Source organism: Podarcis muralis, chromosome 9 (assembly GCF_964188315.1).
Source record: "Podarcis muralis chromosome 9, rPodMur119.hap1.1, whole genome shotgun sequence".
Taxonomy (NCBI): Eukaryota; Metazoa; Chordata; class Lepidosauria; order Squamata; family Lacertidae; genus Podarcis; species Podarcis muralis.
Window position 1 is genome coordinate 35,043,928 of NC_135663.1, and position 17,399 is coordinate 35,061,326.

The 17,399-nt window shown below is 41.0% G+C and overlaps 1 protein-coding gene across 1 annotated transcript in view; it reads right to left on the reverse strand.

The window, feature by feature from the left end:
* Window positions 1-10,056: 10,056 nt before the first annotated feature.
* Window positions 10,057-17,399, reverse strand: part of SLC7A11 (solute carrier family 7 member 11) — a 56,486-nt gene continuing 49,143 nt past the window's right edge. The window contains exons 10-12 of the mRNA XM_028744809.2: window positions 17,030-17,179; window positions 15,215-15,392; window positions 10,057-12,157 (exon numbers count right to left, since the gene is read on the reverse strand). Coding sequence (XP_028600642.2) covers window positions 12,090-12,157; window positions 15,215-15,392; window positions 17,030-17,179 — 396 coding nt within the window. The 3' untranslated portion in view covers window positions 10,057-12,089. The remainder of the gene's footprint in view (window positions 12,158-15,214; window positions 15,393-17,029; window positions 17,180-17,399) is intronic.

Consider the following 17,399-nt stretch of genomic DNA (forward strand, 5'->3'; position numbering starts at 1 on the left):
TTACTAGGTTTCCTGACCCATATCAGGTGAACATGAATTGTTTGGAAAACCTATTAAATGTGGCACATAGTTATTTATAGCAAAACCAGCTCAAACAGAGTTGCAGTAATCAATTCTTACAATAACAGACTCATAAATCAAAAGAGCAGCAATGCCATGAAACAAATCAGGGCTATGTTTTGTTAATGAAGAGAACGGGGTTTCTACAAAATAGGATGTTAATGCAAAATCCATAATCGGGCTTTCCTCACACACCACTGCTACTGGAATGGGATCTGTATGTCTCCTTAAAATGCAGCTCCCAAATGTGAAGCAATTAAAATTGTCTCCACACTGAGATTTGTTATTTTGAATGTGTTGTCCATTGCTGCAGTGTGTTAGTGCTTGCATTCCCAAAGAGATTGTGTGGGGTGTGGACACAACCGTCACTGCATGGATTCTGGTAAAATAAGCAAACATGGAATCTATCCTGATTGCTTTTATAACCTGGGTGATTAGATCTGCGTTAGTTTTCAGGATCAGACTTCCAAGCAAGCAAATACATTTAAATCACCCATAATCAAGCAAGCTACACAAATGAGCCAGCTCTGTCCCCAGATAAGGAATCAGACCAAATCTATGCATGATGGATTGTGTGGATAATAAAGGCTGGTAACCTTTTTGGTCTTAACAATTGCAATTAACAATCATAATTAACAATTTCTGGGGAAGATTTTGCTCAGGAATCAGAAAGCCTCTGCCAACTATCTTTTTAAATCAATAATCTAGCAAGAAAAGGTTTTTAGGGCAGTTTTAGAATTAAGTGCATTTTGAATTCATTTAGGTTGAAACACTTTTCCATCTCTGCATGGCATTTTCATCTACACCCTTCTCCATAGTGAAAAATGGACAAGAAGCATGCAAAAAAAAAAAAAAAAGTTAAATGTCAAGCCTACTTCATGTGAGCATACAGATGGTGTGACCAGTATACAAGGGATGCCATTGCAAGGTGCATAAAGGAATCCAAAATGGGCATTATTATTGGCAGTGGATGAGAACACAGATAAAATTCAACCTCACTTACTTAAGAAAATACAAGTATGCTCCATGGCAAATTTTACATGTGGAAAACAATGTAAACTTCCTTAGTCATTGGAAACAGTTAATGGTTTCTGTGTAGCATAAGCATGTGTAGCAAACTGGGATAATAAGTAGCGTGAAGGTCTACAAGATTTCACATAGTGATGCTGGCCCATTAGAAGTAGGATAACATTGACCAGAACCAACTAAGTCTGCATAAAACCTCCACCATTCTGTCTTAAAAAGCATTTCAACCTGAAAAGCATTTCTCCGTCTTGCTCAAAAACAGTCTTTCCCCGCTCCTTTCCTTTCTTTTTATGTGTATGATCAGCTCCGGCGAAGAGTTTTGATGAACTCAAAATCTTGCTAACTTCTTTGTGACCTTTTCCTTGGTGCTGCAGGTCTAGTTTCACCCCAAGAGTTCAAGAACTCAAGTTCTACTAATTTTACCATTGGGTAGAATATCAGGCTACAGCCGTGGCATCTCAGAAACCACAGAAGGCGCTTAGGAGCAAATTCATTGATATTGGAGCTTTCACGTGAAAGTTAGATGGTGCTGTTCACTGGCTGCCCTGCCATTATTCATTCCCTGCAGAGAGCAGCCTTCAGCCCAGAATTAGTGTACACAATGTTGTTTGTTGTACATTTACTTCACCAGAAAACCATTTTCTCTCTTCTACATAGTCTGCTCTCCTGGAGAAAGAAGTTTTATAGTACGTTGGAGGATTTTGTTTTATTTTTGAACGTGGGCAGTCCTGTTTCCAAAATATCCATATAATCTAGGAAAAGAGACACTTTAATGCAAAAACATATTTCAGCTTCCCCAATAACATTTCTCCTTTCCCTGCAGAAATTGTTTTTATTGATTCTGAATCTTTGTGAGCTTAGCATTCATAAAAGAGGCCAAACAGGTAGTCGGCAGGTACACAACTTAGGTACGTAACATATTTAGTGCAGGTTGTACAAGGTAATAATAATTCCCAGGGTTGTCCCCCCACAGTGTGCCATAAGCCCTTTCTCATTCAATAGGTATTGATCCAGTGATAGAGAATCTAAAATCATCCAAAGGCTGTTATGACAATGGCTCCCAGGTTGTCCTGAAGGCCCCTTCCCCCTTCCCCAAATGAAATAATGGCTGGGGGGGGAACCATTCATAATTAAAAGGGCCTCTATTTTGTTTTATTAAATCTATATCCTTCCCTTCCTCACAAAGGAGCCCAGGGCAGCAAACACATCAGTAATAAAGCAATCATTAAAAACAACAATATCCAGAACAAAATAAAAACATACTAAAACCCTTTCAAAACAATTAAAAACAGATAAAACAATTTTAAAACATCTTCATGAAGGCACTGTGTGTGATCTGATATGTAAGCCCCATTCAGGTCTTCAGATGCAATTCACATACATAGGCAGAAAAACAGCAGAGTCCATACACAATACTTATATTGGTTGAACATCTGAACAGAGCCACCACACATACAGTTACTTGCATGTAGCGTTCTGCCCATGAAACACATGACCTATTTTGAGCATGGCTTTGTCCAACACATCAACATTTCTATCAGCGACTGAGATGGGCAAGAGAAGCTTGACAATGGAACCAACTACCTAAAGGGGTGATGAGCTCTCCCTCCTTAGACAGCCATCTGCTGGTGATGCTCTAGCTCTGAGTTTTCTGCATCAAGCAGGGGAGGGGACTAGGCAGTCTGTCCAAATTTATGATTCTATGGCAGAGTAGCAATCACTAAAAAGGTGGTGCCAGAATGCACAGTGCAATCCTGAGAACCAGATAAAGGTAGCACTGAGCACAATTTTCCCACTGTGAAAAAGGAAAGGATTTCCCCTGTTTCATATGTAGGGTGGGCAAAATTTTGCTAACCTCCTTCTCAAGGCAAAGAGCAGCTCTGGAGGAGTGAATTCCAACAGGACTCCTGCAATGGAGGAAGGCATGAAACTCCTACTCCAGCAGTCTCCATAATTGTTTGCTTTCCCCAGCAGCTGTCATCTGCATTTTTAAACTGTGGATGTGGAATACAAATGTGCATTTAGCGTCACATCTACTTGGGCTCACAGACAGGAAAGAGGGCGACTTTTTGCTCTCGGGCAATTATCCTTGCAAGGGCTTTTTGTTGTTGTTTAGTCATTTAGTCGTGTCTGACTCTTCGTGACCCCATGGACCAGAGCACGCCAGGCACTTCTGTCTTCCACTGCCTCCCGCAGTTTGGTCAAACTCATGCTGGTAGCTTCGAGAACACTGTCCAACTATCTTGTCCTCTGTCGTCCCCTTCTCCTTGTGCTCTCCATCTTTCCCAACATCAGGGTCTTTTCCAAGGAGTCTTCTCTTCTCATGAGGTGGCCAAAGTATTGGAGCCTCAGCTTTACGATCTGTCCTTCCAGTGAGCACTCAGGGCTGATTTCCAGAGCTGCCAAATTTCCAACAGAAGGTTCCTGTTTTGTAGGCAACTTAGAAGCCATACAGCTAGACTCACAAAGAAATAGTGGCTCTATTGGACAAGTCAGGGTGTTGTTGAATGAAGTAGTTCCATTTGCACAGGGATTGCCATTTGCACAACAGAACTTCCTTTGCTCCTCTCTCTGTGCACCCCTGCACCTTCCCCACATCTTCTCCAGAGGGTTGGAGAAACCCTCAGAACAGATTTAGAGGGTGCATGGGGACAGAAAGCATTCCAGCCAGAAGTCCTTGCAGAATGTTGGATATTTTTGCTAAAATATATTTGAGTTGAAGGTTGCGCAGTTTGTAGTGTCACTCCCCCTTTCCCTCCTCCATTCATGGAACCACCATCTGAACTCTGAATGAGTATGAATGAGCAACAAATGGATATGTGACATTCAGAATGCTGGGCTCCTCCAGATGCCCTATTTTCTAACCATTCATCCTGATTTGTTTGCACAATCTTTATGGGGAGGTTAGATGATATCCAGTCTTTATTGAATAGCCTGTCATATTTGTTTGGTGAGGAGCTCCACCACAATGAGTGCTCATCCTTATTTTCTTGCATGTCAAGGCCCCGAGCCCTCCCCCATTTGTTGAATAATGAAACACATGGACACTAGTATTTTAGGTTAATGGGCTCAAAAGGCCACAACTTTATTGGTTACAGAATGTGAGTGGCATTGGCTTAAGCACTGGAACTGAACCAACTATATCTGATTTCTTCTGTGCCATGCAGGTAGTCTAGTAAGGGTCAACCACCAGTAGGAGGAGCCCTGTTGATGTACATCGGGGGTCGACATCCTGTGGCCCGTGGGCTGCAAGTGGCCCACGGGGGCAGTTTAACCAGCCCACGAGACACCCCTGAACCAAGCCACCTGCTTGGTGAGTCCCCGCATGCTGTGCTAAACCGGCATGGCGCGGGAACTCGGTTCCACGGTGCCAGAAATTGTGCATGCACAGACACCGGAAATCATGCAAGTGCACGCGATCCGGCCCACTGAGAAATCTGCACCGGACTTGCCCGGCCCAGGCAGGTAAAACCTTGCCAACCCCGATGTACCTCAACTGAGAGCACCTCCAGGGTCCCCAATGGGGTCCTGGCATGGCCCTAGCCCATACCCAGGCTTCAGAAGAGATCCACACACCCTGATCCCTTTAACGGAATACCCTTAAAGAGGAGGAGCAGGTGATGGCTGCAACCTCCCATCACTTTCCCAAGTGCAAAAAGACTGCTTTTTAAAAGTGGATTCGTTATGCTTGGGAAGCAGAACACTTTGATTGCAAAAACTTAAATTTCCCAATATGCATTAGAAACCCTTCTGCAAAATATTGACAAAGCACCTTTATTCATAAATCTGGCATTCATTTCTGTACAAGAAATGAATGAAATAAATTGTCTCCATTTCTTCAGTTTTTAAAAAAATCTTATGAAATGAAACCCTGGTTTTCAGCTGAATACCCGCTGTCAAATTTAGGCTTCCTTGTAGAAAGACTTATAGGATTCTACACAGCTTCCTGGCAAGGCTCTTAATACAGGCCTGCAGAGATTTCTCTAAGGCCAAGGGGGAAAAGGGAGAGAAGAGTTTGTGTTGTGCTTATGGGGACAGTGCACAGTAATTCACTATGCCTAAATACCACATAACAGTTCCTGGTGGCAACTGAATTTTAAAATATGAAGACTTTTTAATGGGCATTTTTATTTTTAGCAAAAATGCATTTCTCTATAACTTGTTTTAACTGTATACACATATATACATATTTAACACATCAACAGTACTAGAGGAGCTCAATTAAAAGCTTTACAATTAGAAGATAAATATATTTCAATTTATTTTACATAATGTAAGTAATGTTAGTGTACAACCAGTAACTGCTTTAGATGCATATATAGGTTCTCACCCATCCTTGTCATACTTTTAGGGCTTTCCCACACTTTTTGGAGGTATGTAGAGCTTTTGTTCAGGAATCTGGAATTGGCCTAACATGTTATTCTCTTCTGTACAATTAGAAGTAACAGCATCACCTTCAGCACTATTTCCAAATTCATACAAAAATCAAACAAATCACCCCAAAAAGACCAATTTCTGCTCCCATAACTCTTATCCCAGCCACTTTGTCAGGTGTGTGGGCGTTTGAATAGCTGCTGAATGTTTTGAGCAAGCATCACTGCTAGCCATCAAACTGCAATACAGTAAAACTTAATTGCATATTTATTACAGTTATATGTCCAGTAAATGGGTCTAATAAGGGTCAAAAAGAGTGCTTCATCCATCTGTTGATTGAGGGAATGATGCTACCCTTAGTTCAGGACAATTCCGTGGCTATTTCATTACACTATTATATATTTACTTTTGATTGAAATTCATTTTGTTCCTGGTTTCCTACACCGCATCAGAGCTGTCCCTGAGGGATCCAGTCTTGCTTGCTTTTAAAAAGAGATGCCTGTACATTGTCCTATTTAAATTAAGATTCAAAGGGGGAAGGGAATGGGCTGACATGGATTTCTCCAAAACTACAGGTGTATATCACCCATTTCCAATAGCAAACAGATCCAGGAGCACATTAAAGGAACTGCAGAGCATCATGTTCATAGGCCCTGTATGTGTCACACACATTAGCCACGCACTCCTCTTTGACAACGATTGCAGACCAACATGTTTCTGCTTGGAATGCAAAGTCCTTAATATCAAGACTACAACAGTTTAAAGATCTCCAAGTTACTCTTATTTAGCAGAGACCACTCAAAAGCAGCCTTCGTGTGACAATTTAACCCATTGCTGTTAGCATACAGCATCCTTCTCCACCTTCCAGTTCCTTGCGATATGCATCTTCTCCAACCCAGAACTGCTACACCAGCGATGTGGCTAATCTGCTTGGAGATTCTCTACATCATGAGGAAATAGGAACAGGAACCCCACAGGATGTATCCAGTAATGAAAAGGCTTGTCAAGATTTCAAAGGAAAAATTGAAAAAGTGCAAACAAGGACAAGTCATCCGAATAGAAGCTCTCTGTTGTTAGAAAACATCTCTAGTGCTTGAAGTACTATAGTGCCGTTTTAAATTAGTGGGTTAATCCTAGTTTGCTTTATTTCTCATAGGCACCAGCCCTATTCATATATTACTCGAGAGGGCACTCATGCTTTGAAGCAAGAACTAGAATATGTTTCCAGGCACATCCTTGATGTTGCATCCCTGGGCAACTTCACCCCTCCAGTGTCTTCACACTGAATGTGGTTCACTCCAAAGATTGTCTGGGTGTTGAGTATGGCTGCATAAGTCTTTTGTTCATGTGAAGCTTCTGTGCATTAACAGCTGCTTTTCATGACAAATGTGATGTGTGGAAATCAAAGGATGGTTAATGCAGGAACCTTACATTGTGGGTAGCAGCACCACTCCTGCTTCAAGCTGTAAATGCTATGAGTAACATGTGAATAGGGGCAATATGTCTGCAAAACTTACATTCTCCTTACAGCATGTTTTCCAGCTGCAGGACCAACCGAGAAATTTAGTCACTGCACTTCATTTTAGAAACACCATATTTCATTGCGTTCAGTTTGCAACATTTATAAGCAGTTCTATTTCCACTACAGACTTTTTAGATTTGTTTGCTTGGTATATTGAAAAGAGAATGTTGAGTACTTTTCACTTATCTGCCTTTGCCTGAGAAGTTACCAATCAATAAGCATCCACTGTTTTGATTTGAAATCATAATTAAACTAGGCAAAATGTGCTGTTGCCAATAATCTACAGTGTATTTTGGATCTCATTATATAATATAAAGGAATGACAGCAGATAGTTTATTACCTGCTAAAATTTCATCTCTTTCCCCACTCCCTTCCAACATCTCTCACTGGCTAAGCCTGTGAAAGTGGGAAATTAAGTTTTTTTTAAACAACAACCTAAACGTCCCACTCCCAATGTAATAATTTTAAACTCAGAAATGAAAATATGAAACTCATGCAAACATTTAATAGAGAACATTAACCGACTGTCAAGGAAATTCTTGACCACTGCCCAACTACTTCTTTAAAACTGAGGAGCCTATCTCAAATTCTCAATATTAAAGAAAACAGTCTCCAGCAATATGTCTGTTTTTCTTCAGATGCATTGGCTATAAATGTAAAAGGCAAGATCTTGATTAATTAAGCTATTTAAGTTCCTCTTTAGAGATCAAGCATAATTTCTTCAAATAAAATTAGTTCCAAACTGGCTATTGTTTACAAAACTGGTCAGCTTTCCCCATTGGACAGTGAATAAGTCTTGTTGAATTCAGTAGGCTTTGCTTTTGAGTGCAGGTGCCTAGAATTGCACTACAAATGCCTATTAATAATGGAATGCATATGTAGTAATTAATTATTCTGGCCAAAGTTTATCATTTCCTTCTTAGGTTTATGTGATCTTAATCAGCCTTTTTATATTAGCAGCAAGGCTTTGCACAGCTTTTTGTAAATAAAAGAAGATTCAGTTGCTGAATTCTTACCGATTCCCATTGGATTACACCTGTATAAACAAAGTCAGAGTATATTCTATTACTCACTGTTGGTGAAACACAAATGGAGTAATAGCAGATATTTCTAGCTTTGCTCCTGACCAACACCTGCTCACTGTATCAGGCAGCTTAAAATCAATAGGCAGATGGTAAATGGAGATGGATAGGACTTTACAGCATTCATCCTTCCCGCACTTATTCATGTAAGCAGGTCTAGCAGATTGTGCTCTAAGGTATTGTTATGAATCCCTCTTGCTGTAGTGCTGCATGCTGGCATTTAATTAGGTCTGTACACATACTTGGGCTTTAACTAGATGTGGCTCTGCCACATGGTTGCAAAGCAGGGAGTGATATAAAGCAGAGGAGTATCAAGTGGGTGAGGGGTCCCGAATCCTTGCCCTGCCTGCCACTTTAATCCCAACAACCCCACCAGCTAGCCACATTTCTCCTGGCAAGGCCCTTGAGGTTGATGGTAAGCTCAGCTGAAAGAAACAGGCAGAGGAGACTGGAGTTAAATCTAGCAGTGGGTGGAGGAACTTCTCCCACCCACAGTGCTTCCCCTTTAGATCACCTCTTCCACACCCTGTGTTATGGCTGTGGCACATCCCATGTTGTAAGGCAGTGTTTCCCAACCTTGGGCCTCCAGCTGTTTTTGGACTACAATTCCCATCATCCCTTGCCACTGGTCTTGCTAGTCAGGGATGATGGGAGTTGTAGTTCAAAAACAGCTGGAGGCACAAGGTTGGGAAACACTGTTGTAAGGTAGCCTTTGCCAACCCTCCAGGTGTTTCCGACTGCCAAATCCCATCAGCCCCATCCTTCATGGCTATGCCAGATGGTGCTGATGAGAATTTCAGTAAGCCATCTGAATGGCACTGGGTTGTAAGACGTGTGGTGTTACCAATCTCCAGGACCCAAATGTGAGGATTTGTTTTATGTGCAACGTTGTTTACTCTCTGGGCTTTGTACAGCTATACATTTCTTTGCAACCTACTCCTCTTGTTTTATCACACAGAGGGTACCTCATTAATATAGCTCCGTATTATTATGATTGTAAATATTCATGCAATGGAATTATTAATTAGAATAATAAGTCTCCTGTGTGCCTTTCTAAAAGTCACACTATTACTTTACAAATTATTCACTCTGTACAGAATGTGCACTTGCACAATTAATGAAGAAGGCAATTTCTCTAAGGACACAGAGCTTGTGAGGGTGCCACTAATCCTATTAAAAAGTGATGTCTATAACAGTTTTTCTTAATGTTATGCTTCCAAATGCAAAAAACAAAACAAAAAACCAAGAAACTTTGGAATAGAAGAACTCAACTGAATACTGTCAGCATAAGTAACATCAGTTTGTATAACTATTGCTTTCAAGTTAACCCTTGAGATTACTTATATGTGAAATAAATTGGAGAGGGGGGTTATTTTCTTTGAAACTAATGGCAAAGAAAGCATATTCTGTACTAGCTGGTCATTATAGGAACAACTGCTTAGAAATTGGTGCCTGTTTTTCTGATTTTCCTATTTCCTTTCTTTCATTTCCCTTGTATGTCAAAATTTTTGCCCAGGCAGGAACATTATGTGACCCATGAGAGCAGCAAAATACAATGGTGATGGGATAAAATCAGACCAAATCTTTATTGACAGCAGCAGGCAGGGCAAGGGTTGACATGGCATTGGGTACCAGGATCAGTTCAGCATTGCCCAGTGAAGGCTCTGACCTGAGGGCGGGTAGGTGGGAAGCTCTCAAAGCAAACTGTTCCAGAGCTCCAGGGGAAGCAGCCTTATACAGGCATCCCCCTCCCCTTTTCAGCAAGGGCTCATGGGACAGGTTTTTCCCATGAGTCCATCACACATAGAGGATACTGGGCAAAACCTTCCCCAGTAAGAGAACACAGACACTCTAAATAAATAATATTTAAATAGGAAAAACTACTATGATACAAATAAACTGGAATGATTTCCTAACTATAGGGGCTTGAGGAGCAGCAGAAGTTTGAGAAATGGTGTCCTTTAAATATACACACAAGCCAACTATTGAACTATAGCCCAAGTTAGGAATTTATGTTAACAAAAGACTTTTTTTAATATCAGCACAGTGGCTAACCGGCTATGCCAGTGGGAAGCCTACAGGCAGTGGATGATCACAACAGCACTCTCAATTTGTGTTTCACAGCAACTGGTATTAAGAAATACATTGTCTCCAATACTGAAGGTAATATACAGACATATTGACTAGCACTTATTGACAGCCTGATATTCCATGACTTTGTATAATGCCATTTTAAAGACATCCATCTCAGTCACCATCACATCGCTACAACTTTGGATTCCATATATGCTGTGTGAATAACTACTTCCTTCTTTCTCCTGTTGCCAGAAACCTATGACTATAAGCAAGATTAGCAACGCAGAATAGCAACTTACTTTGCAACAGAGGTTTTAGTGAGAGGTTAACCTCTACTTCAAACCAAAGGCAAACAACATATGATGTTCAAGATGAATATTTAAATATTAATACTTTTGCAATAGGAAGTTAGGAAATGTTTGAGTTTGGAGGAAGAATTTTCTTTGATTTCAGTTGATAACTTGGGACTAAAGTTTACAAGATATAGGGTGGGACAAAAGTTACACAAGAAAACACCAAGACTTGTGTGTGCAAAGTGAGTAGTGGGTTTGTGTGTGTGCTTCTTGTTCAAAGAAAAGTAAAACCATACAACATGTCACCAGCTACTCCTTGATTCTGCGTTGAGTTTCAAAAACAGTTGGCCATTTGGCTTTTGTCCATAGCAAACAGAATTCCAAAGCTGTCTGAGGCAGACACCATTCATTACTTGGTTCTTAAGCTTCTGGGCATAATTCCCAAATTTCCAGACTGGAAATAACCAAAGTTTTGGTAGCTGTCATTTTTAAAAGAAACTGTTAAAACTGGGAAATAATCCACATGCCTAATGAAAGCATTTGTTCTTAAGATGCTTTATCACAAACACAGGGAAGATGCTAACCTCCCTTATGGTCCAACCCTATAAGCTTCTGTGCCTTTAAGTATTAGGCAGAAGGACAGCTGCATTGAAGCAACACAGGTTTTGCTACTGGGCTAGTGGGATGAGATAGGGCATGGTAGGACTGAGGCTAGGATTGGAGACAATAGGCTCTCTCTTCTTAAAGGCTTTCCAGTCATCAATAAAGTGTTGCCAATAATTCAGCTGAATCAGCACAATCCAGTGTATCCAATATAATGTGTTTGTGCTGATTTGCAGCTGAGAAATAGTACAGCACCCGGTCCAAGTGACCTCGTGCAGGATGCTGCTGTGGCTGTGTCGGCACCGTTCATTCAGAGAGTGCTTTTCTGTAAATACATTGCTAGGTTCATCTAAAGTAGGAGTAAGGAAAGTGGTGCCCTTGCAACAGGGTTGAACTCCAGATCCCACCCACCAAAGCAAACGTGGTCAATGGTCAGGGATTATGAGAGCTGTAGTTCAACAACATATGGAAGGCATCACATTAACTACTCCTGGTATAAAAGAACAGGATGCCCATCCATATCAGCAAGAACTGAAAAGGTAAATAGAGTGTACATAGTTTTGAACTTGGTAGTGTTCTCAATGAAACAAAAACAGATATTAACAAGGGATGGAGTAATTTTGCACTCACATTTTTTTACTCCTTTCTTTCTTTAGGCCCAATACACACAATACAGACATTATCTCTCTTGTTTTTTTAGCTGTCTTGAACATTTTTAAACAAATGTTCATTTACACTACAGTACAAATCATCAGTGTTAAAAACTGATCCCTTCCCTTGTATGATAAAGGGAATTTCAGATTACATTGACTCTATTTTCATAGGAGAGCATACACTTTGTTCCACAAAGGTTCCATAGCTTCTCCTTTCAAGAATGTGGCCTGAGTCCGCAGTACCAGATAACCACACATAAAAATATTGACACTATAAAACAGTTCCCTCCACAGTTCATTATTTCTCCATGTTGCCTAGGAAGGTGAACACACACACATTTCCTTGACTGATGAAGAAGCTGGTTGCTTGGCCTCTCTGCTACTTTCAGCTGCAGAAGATCATGATGTGGCACTCCCCTCTGATGGAACAACTTCCAAGATGATTTGCAATGTTAACGTTGTCTTGTCTATAAAGGACAAAAATAGAGGAGACTTTTTGAAAGGTTCTATGAAAGGCCATTTGTAAGATTAATCTTGCATGCAACAGAGGGTTGGATCTCTGGACTAACAGTGCAATCTTAGCCATGTCTACTCAGAAGTTGAATCCTACTGAATTCAATGGGGTTTATTTCCGAAGAAATTGAGATTAGGATTGCAGCCTAAATTAGATGAATTTAGGCTCCCATTGATTTCAGTGGCACATTTGAATTTACTTGCTCCATTGATTTCAATGGGACTTAAAGTCCAGTTCTCACAGAATGCTAAGCCAAACCTTAGTTTAGCATGAACATAAAAAAATGTAGGCTCCTGGAGAGCAGACTTAGGCCACTTTATTTGTCCTCCAGTACTACTGCAGCTACACTAGTAAAGGTAAAGGGTAAAGGGACCCCGACCATTAGGTCCACTCTGGGTTGCGGCGCTCATCTCGTTTTACTGGCCGGGTCATGTGGCCAGCATGACTAAGCTACTTCTGACAAACCAGAGCAGCACACGGAACCACCGTTTACCTTCCCTCCGAAGCAGTACCTATTTATCTACTTGCACTTCGTGCTTTTGAACTGCTAGGTTGGCAGGAGCAGGGACCGAGCAACGGTAGCTCACCCCATCGCGGGGATTCGAACCACCAACCTTCTGATCGGCAAGCCCAAGAGGCTCAGTGGTTTAACCCACAGCACCACTACTATGAGCTAAACTATAGCTCACATGTTATCCAAACCCAGGTTCACCCAGGTCTTTGGATGCAACTCAGTGTAACATTATATTGTAACATTATATTAGCTTGCTAGAACACGGTTAACGTGCAGTCAATCTTCTAGTCACTGAGATAGAAAAGCATACAATTCATGTACAGTAGCTTAGACCCTCAAGGACATGAAGTCTAGACTGAAACACAAATTGAGCATCCATCCTGACATCCTTTGATAGTCTCATCTAGTACCAAACTACATTTAACAAAGCATTGCATATTTAAGTAAACAATAACCATTATATTTCAATTAAAAATGGTTACATAGTTTAACAAACTACAGTTCTCCAGGATTTAATCATATACGGTGAAATACACTAATATCTGTAAATATTATCTTAGCCAGGTTTGTAATGCATGTCTGTATCATTTACAGGTATTTGTATTTTCTCATGCCAGAGAAAACAACAGGCTTCTTTTTAAGAGCTCAAAGAATCAGCTGCATTGCCACAGCAAGCAGAAATCAAGTCTCTCCAGTAACTGCCTGGAAGGGAATGTTTTCTTTTTGCTCGCATAAAATGGTTCAATACTGGCATCCTGTGGCCACACTGATTCATAAAAATATGATCCAAATCTTTGGAAATGTTGACTATCAGGTGAAAGATATTGCTTCCATTGCCTTATTCTCAGACAGAGAAAAATAAACTGCTACAGACATCAGTTTTAATAGCAGGAAAGATTCCTACAGAATGTCATGTGCATCTTAATTTTATATTCCTTTTACTCATGGCACTGTTTTTAAGTGATCTAATTTTATCATGGTTAAGAAGACAGATCATTATTCTCAAATCTGCACTGTAGAGTCAAATTATTTCACAAATTCTAATGCTGATTTTACTGATAACTATTTTGCTGGGTTCTGCTGCTAAGCTACAAGTGGAATTACAGTGGTACCTCAGGTTACATAATTCAGGTTACATATGCTTCAGGTTACAGACTCCACTAACCCAGAAATATTACCTCAGGTTAAGAACTTTGCTTCAGAATGAGAACAGAAATCACGCGGCGGCAGCGCAGCAGCAGCGGGAGGCCCCATTAGCTAAAGTGGTGCTTCAGGTTAAGAACAGTTTCAGGTTAAGAACGGACCTCCGGAACGAATTAAGTACGTAACCAGAGGTACCACTGTATCTACCTTATAATATTCTTGTTCTGCTTTTATGTAACTAGATAATTGAAAAAGATCCAGTACGCCTTGAAGTAGTGCAGTAAATTGAGAAGTAGAAAAGTTCATTTTTCAAGTCAAGTCGTGAGAAGGCTGCCAACTTCAGAAGAAACTCTGTTATACTAGCACATACACTTAAAACAAAAGCAAACTTTGTGTTTTCAGTATAGGGATGGCTAATTTGATTCTGGGTGAGAAAGAAAAACAGTGTGGATTTTTTACAAGTGAAAAGTGCCTTTGAGAAATGGTGGCTGACATTTGCCTTTTGCCTTGCTGGGAATCACAAGCAGGGAAAGTGCTACTGCACTTGTGGGTCTTTCTTGTGGGTTTCCCATAGGCATCAGGTTGACCACTGTGAGAACAGGATGCTCCACTATGGGCCATAGGACTAATTCAGCAGGCTCTTCTTATGCTTAAGTAAAATTAATACTTATTTTTTTGTGGTGCTATCTTTAGCACCTAGGTTTGGGTCATAAATCAGCCCTGAATTTGCACAAATTACTTGTGGTATTTAGTACTAATCATGGAAATATTGGCTGCTGTTGACATCTCCTAGTAGTTGATCAATACTGATCAGAGATTAATTGCATTTGCTTTGCAGCTGAACAGCTCTCTTTAACATTGATCAAACACAACCAAAATTCTGATGTCAATACACAGGACAATGACAGAAACAAACTGGGTCAAAGTAGGCTATTGGGGGTGGGGGGATATGGTTCTCTCACTATATGTTCTTTTCCAAGCAGATAGAGATAGTCCATGATAAGTGCCAGTAAGGTAAAATAAAAGTTCAGTATCATTTACTGCTTGACCAGAGAGCATGGCCCCATGGCTTTTGTTAGATATATCCTTACTTGGGGAATTTGAGGGGAGATTCAGTAATTTAAAACAGCTTTTGTTCAAAGAGTATTACTTCAAGTATTGAATTCTACTGGTACAGAATAACTGCTTAATAAATTGGCATTTACATTAAAAATAATGAGGTAGATGCCTTACTATGGCAATGAAACTAGTGGATACAAAGCCTCCAAAAAAAATTAAAACTTGCAGAGTTACTGTATGGTCTAAAGCTGAATGTACAACAAAGGGAATGATTTCCTATTGGCGTTTACTCACCTAACAGCCGTCTAAACCACGTTGGCTTCTTGTCCCATATGATAAAGAGGTAGTAGGCAGGGACGCCAGTCAGTGTAATTGCAAAGCCAATGCCAGTATTGACAGGGTCAGCATAAAGTGATAGTGCAACCATGAAGAGGCAGGTGAAAGAAAACAGAGCAGGAATAAAGAGCGGCACCTGGAACACACACCAAAAGACGTTATTGCAATACCCTGACCTTGGCTATTGAATGACGCTGGTATTTAATGTTCCATGAAATATAAATCGGATAAAACACAGGGGCACACTGCAAGTCTCATAGAAATACAGGTGTTCAGGACAGGCACTGCAAATACAAGTAGCTAAAGAGAGCAAATTAAATGCACTTTTATGTAATAGGCATCCCAACAGCTGCTTAATTACCCACTCAGACAAACACTACATTGCTATGCACAGTCTTTAAATTGGAAGTCTTGTAAATGCATTTTCTAGTACCGAGTCCCTTTCTCAAGCTTCTATTGGAGTAGAAGGCAGGAGCAACTGCAGCAAAGATGGCGCCTTTTGTAATTGCTCATTAGAATCAATTTTACAATGAAGGAAGGTGCCTAGGTTACGGGCTGCCTTTTAAAACCATTAAGTACATATTGATTTTCTTTCCCAAGTACAATAAATAACCTGGCAAGAGACTGCCAAATTAAATATCATTTTGGACATGGGCATTGATGGCTGATAGCATTATGCAGCCATCATAAACTTGGGGAAATATGTGCTTCTGTCATCACAACTGATAACATAATCTGAGATGATTTTAAAATCAAGAAAATGCTACAATATGAGTAACAGCTTCGGTTTCCAACAGCGATGCCTGTCACAACCACAAAAACCAATTAACAATAAAATCCAAGTAAACTGTCAAAAAATCCAAACCAAAATTTAATTGGGGCGGAGGGGGATAGCAACAGCGAGGAACAACATAAAACTATCATCCATCAAATGCTCAGGGCAGTAAGCAGTTTTAAGTTGGTGTTGGACTACAGGAGCTACCATTTGGCAAACTGAGGCAACTGCCTCAGGCAACGGATGTGGAGGGGTGGCAGACTGCAACTCCTACTGGCTTGTTGTTTGCCTCTGCTGGCCTGGCTGACGCAGCAACTGCCCAGCAAGGCTCCCTGACTCCACCTCCTCTGACTCTCATAGGAAGGACCAAGGCGATCTTTCCACAAAGCAAAGCATTCTGGGTAGGGGGTGGCTGTGATATTGCTAGTGCTGCCCCTGCAGTTTGCTGCAGCAGGGACAAATGCTGTCTAGAATTAGAGGAGCAGTGGCAAAGCCAGTCTTACAGCCACGCTTCCCAGAATGCTCCACTTTAAGGAAGCACCCTTTTGGACCTTCCTAGCACAAGGCTGGGAGAGAAGAGGTGGGGCGCCTTGCTAGCACTAGCAGTGATGCTAGAGCAACAGGGAAATTAACGTTGCTGAGGAAATAAATGAGAGTGGGAGCAGTGCTGCTATTGCCATGAAAAGGAGGGGGAGCGAGGAATGCAGCAGCAGGTGTTGCAATCTCTTGCACCCGCCCTGGTTACTGCCAAATAAATATTTTTGTGAAGGCGTTGCTCAACAGTGGTACCACAGCTGACCTAGCCTTATTCCTGGTCACCACCCACTGAAAAGACCCAGAAAAAGGCCTTAGAAGTCGATCTTATAGAATGGGCAAGTTTGTATAGAAGTAGGTGCATGACTACAAAATATATTTCTATTAAAATGCCCATGGGGGAGAAGAGGCACACATGGTATAAACATGGAATTCATGTAAAACAGTTGTATTCCTGAGGTTACCTTGAAAGGACGAGGCATCTCAGGGCGCTTATATCGGAGGTAAATCATCCCAGCAACTGCCAATCCTATAAAAAGCCACCGGGCAAAACTGAGGAAGTTCAAGAGGCTGTAGAGATCACTGGAGAAGAGCATGATCATTGTCAGAGGGTGCTGCAAAATAAATTAAAAGGAGAAGTGTGCTTTATTTCCCAAACTGTTATTGCCGTATTTCCTTATATTAACACTGTGGTGTCCCCATAGCTCTTAGCACACTACATCAGGGGTGGGGAACTTCCAGCCCGGGCCCTTCTTGGCCTACTAGTGGTCCAATTTGACCCACAAAGCCTTTCCCCCTAAATCATGCCCACCTGCCCATCAGCAAACACAACTC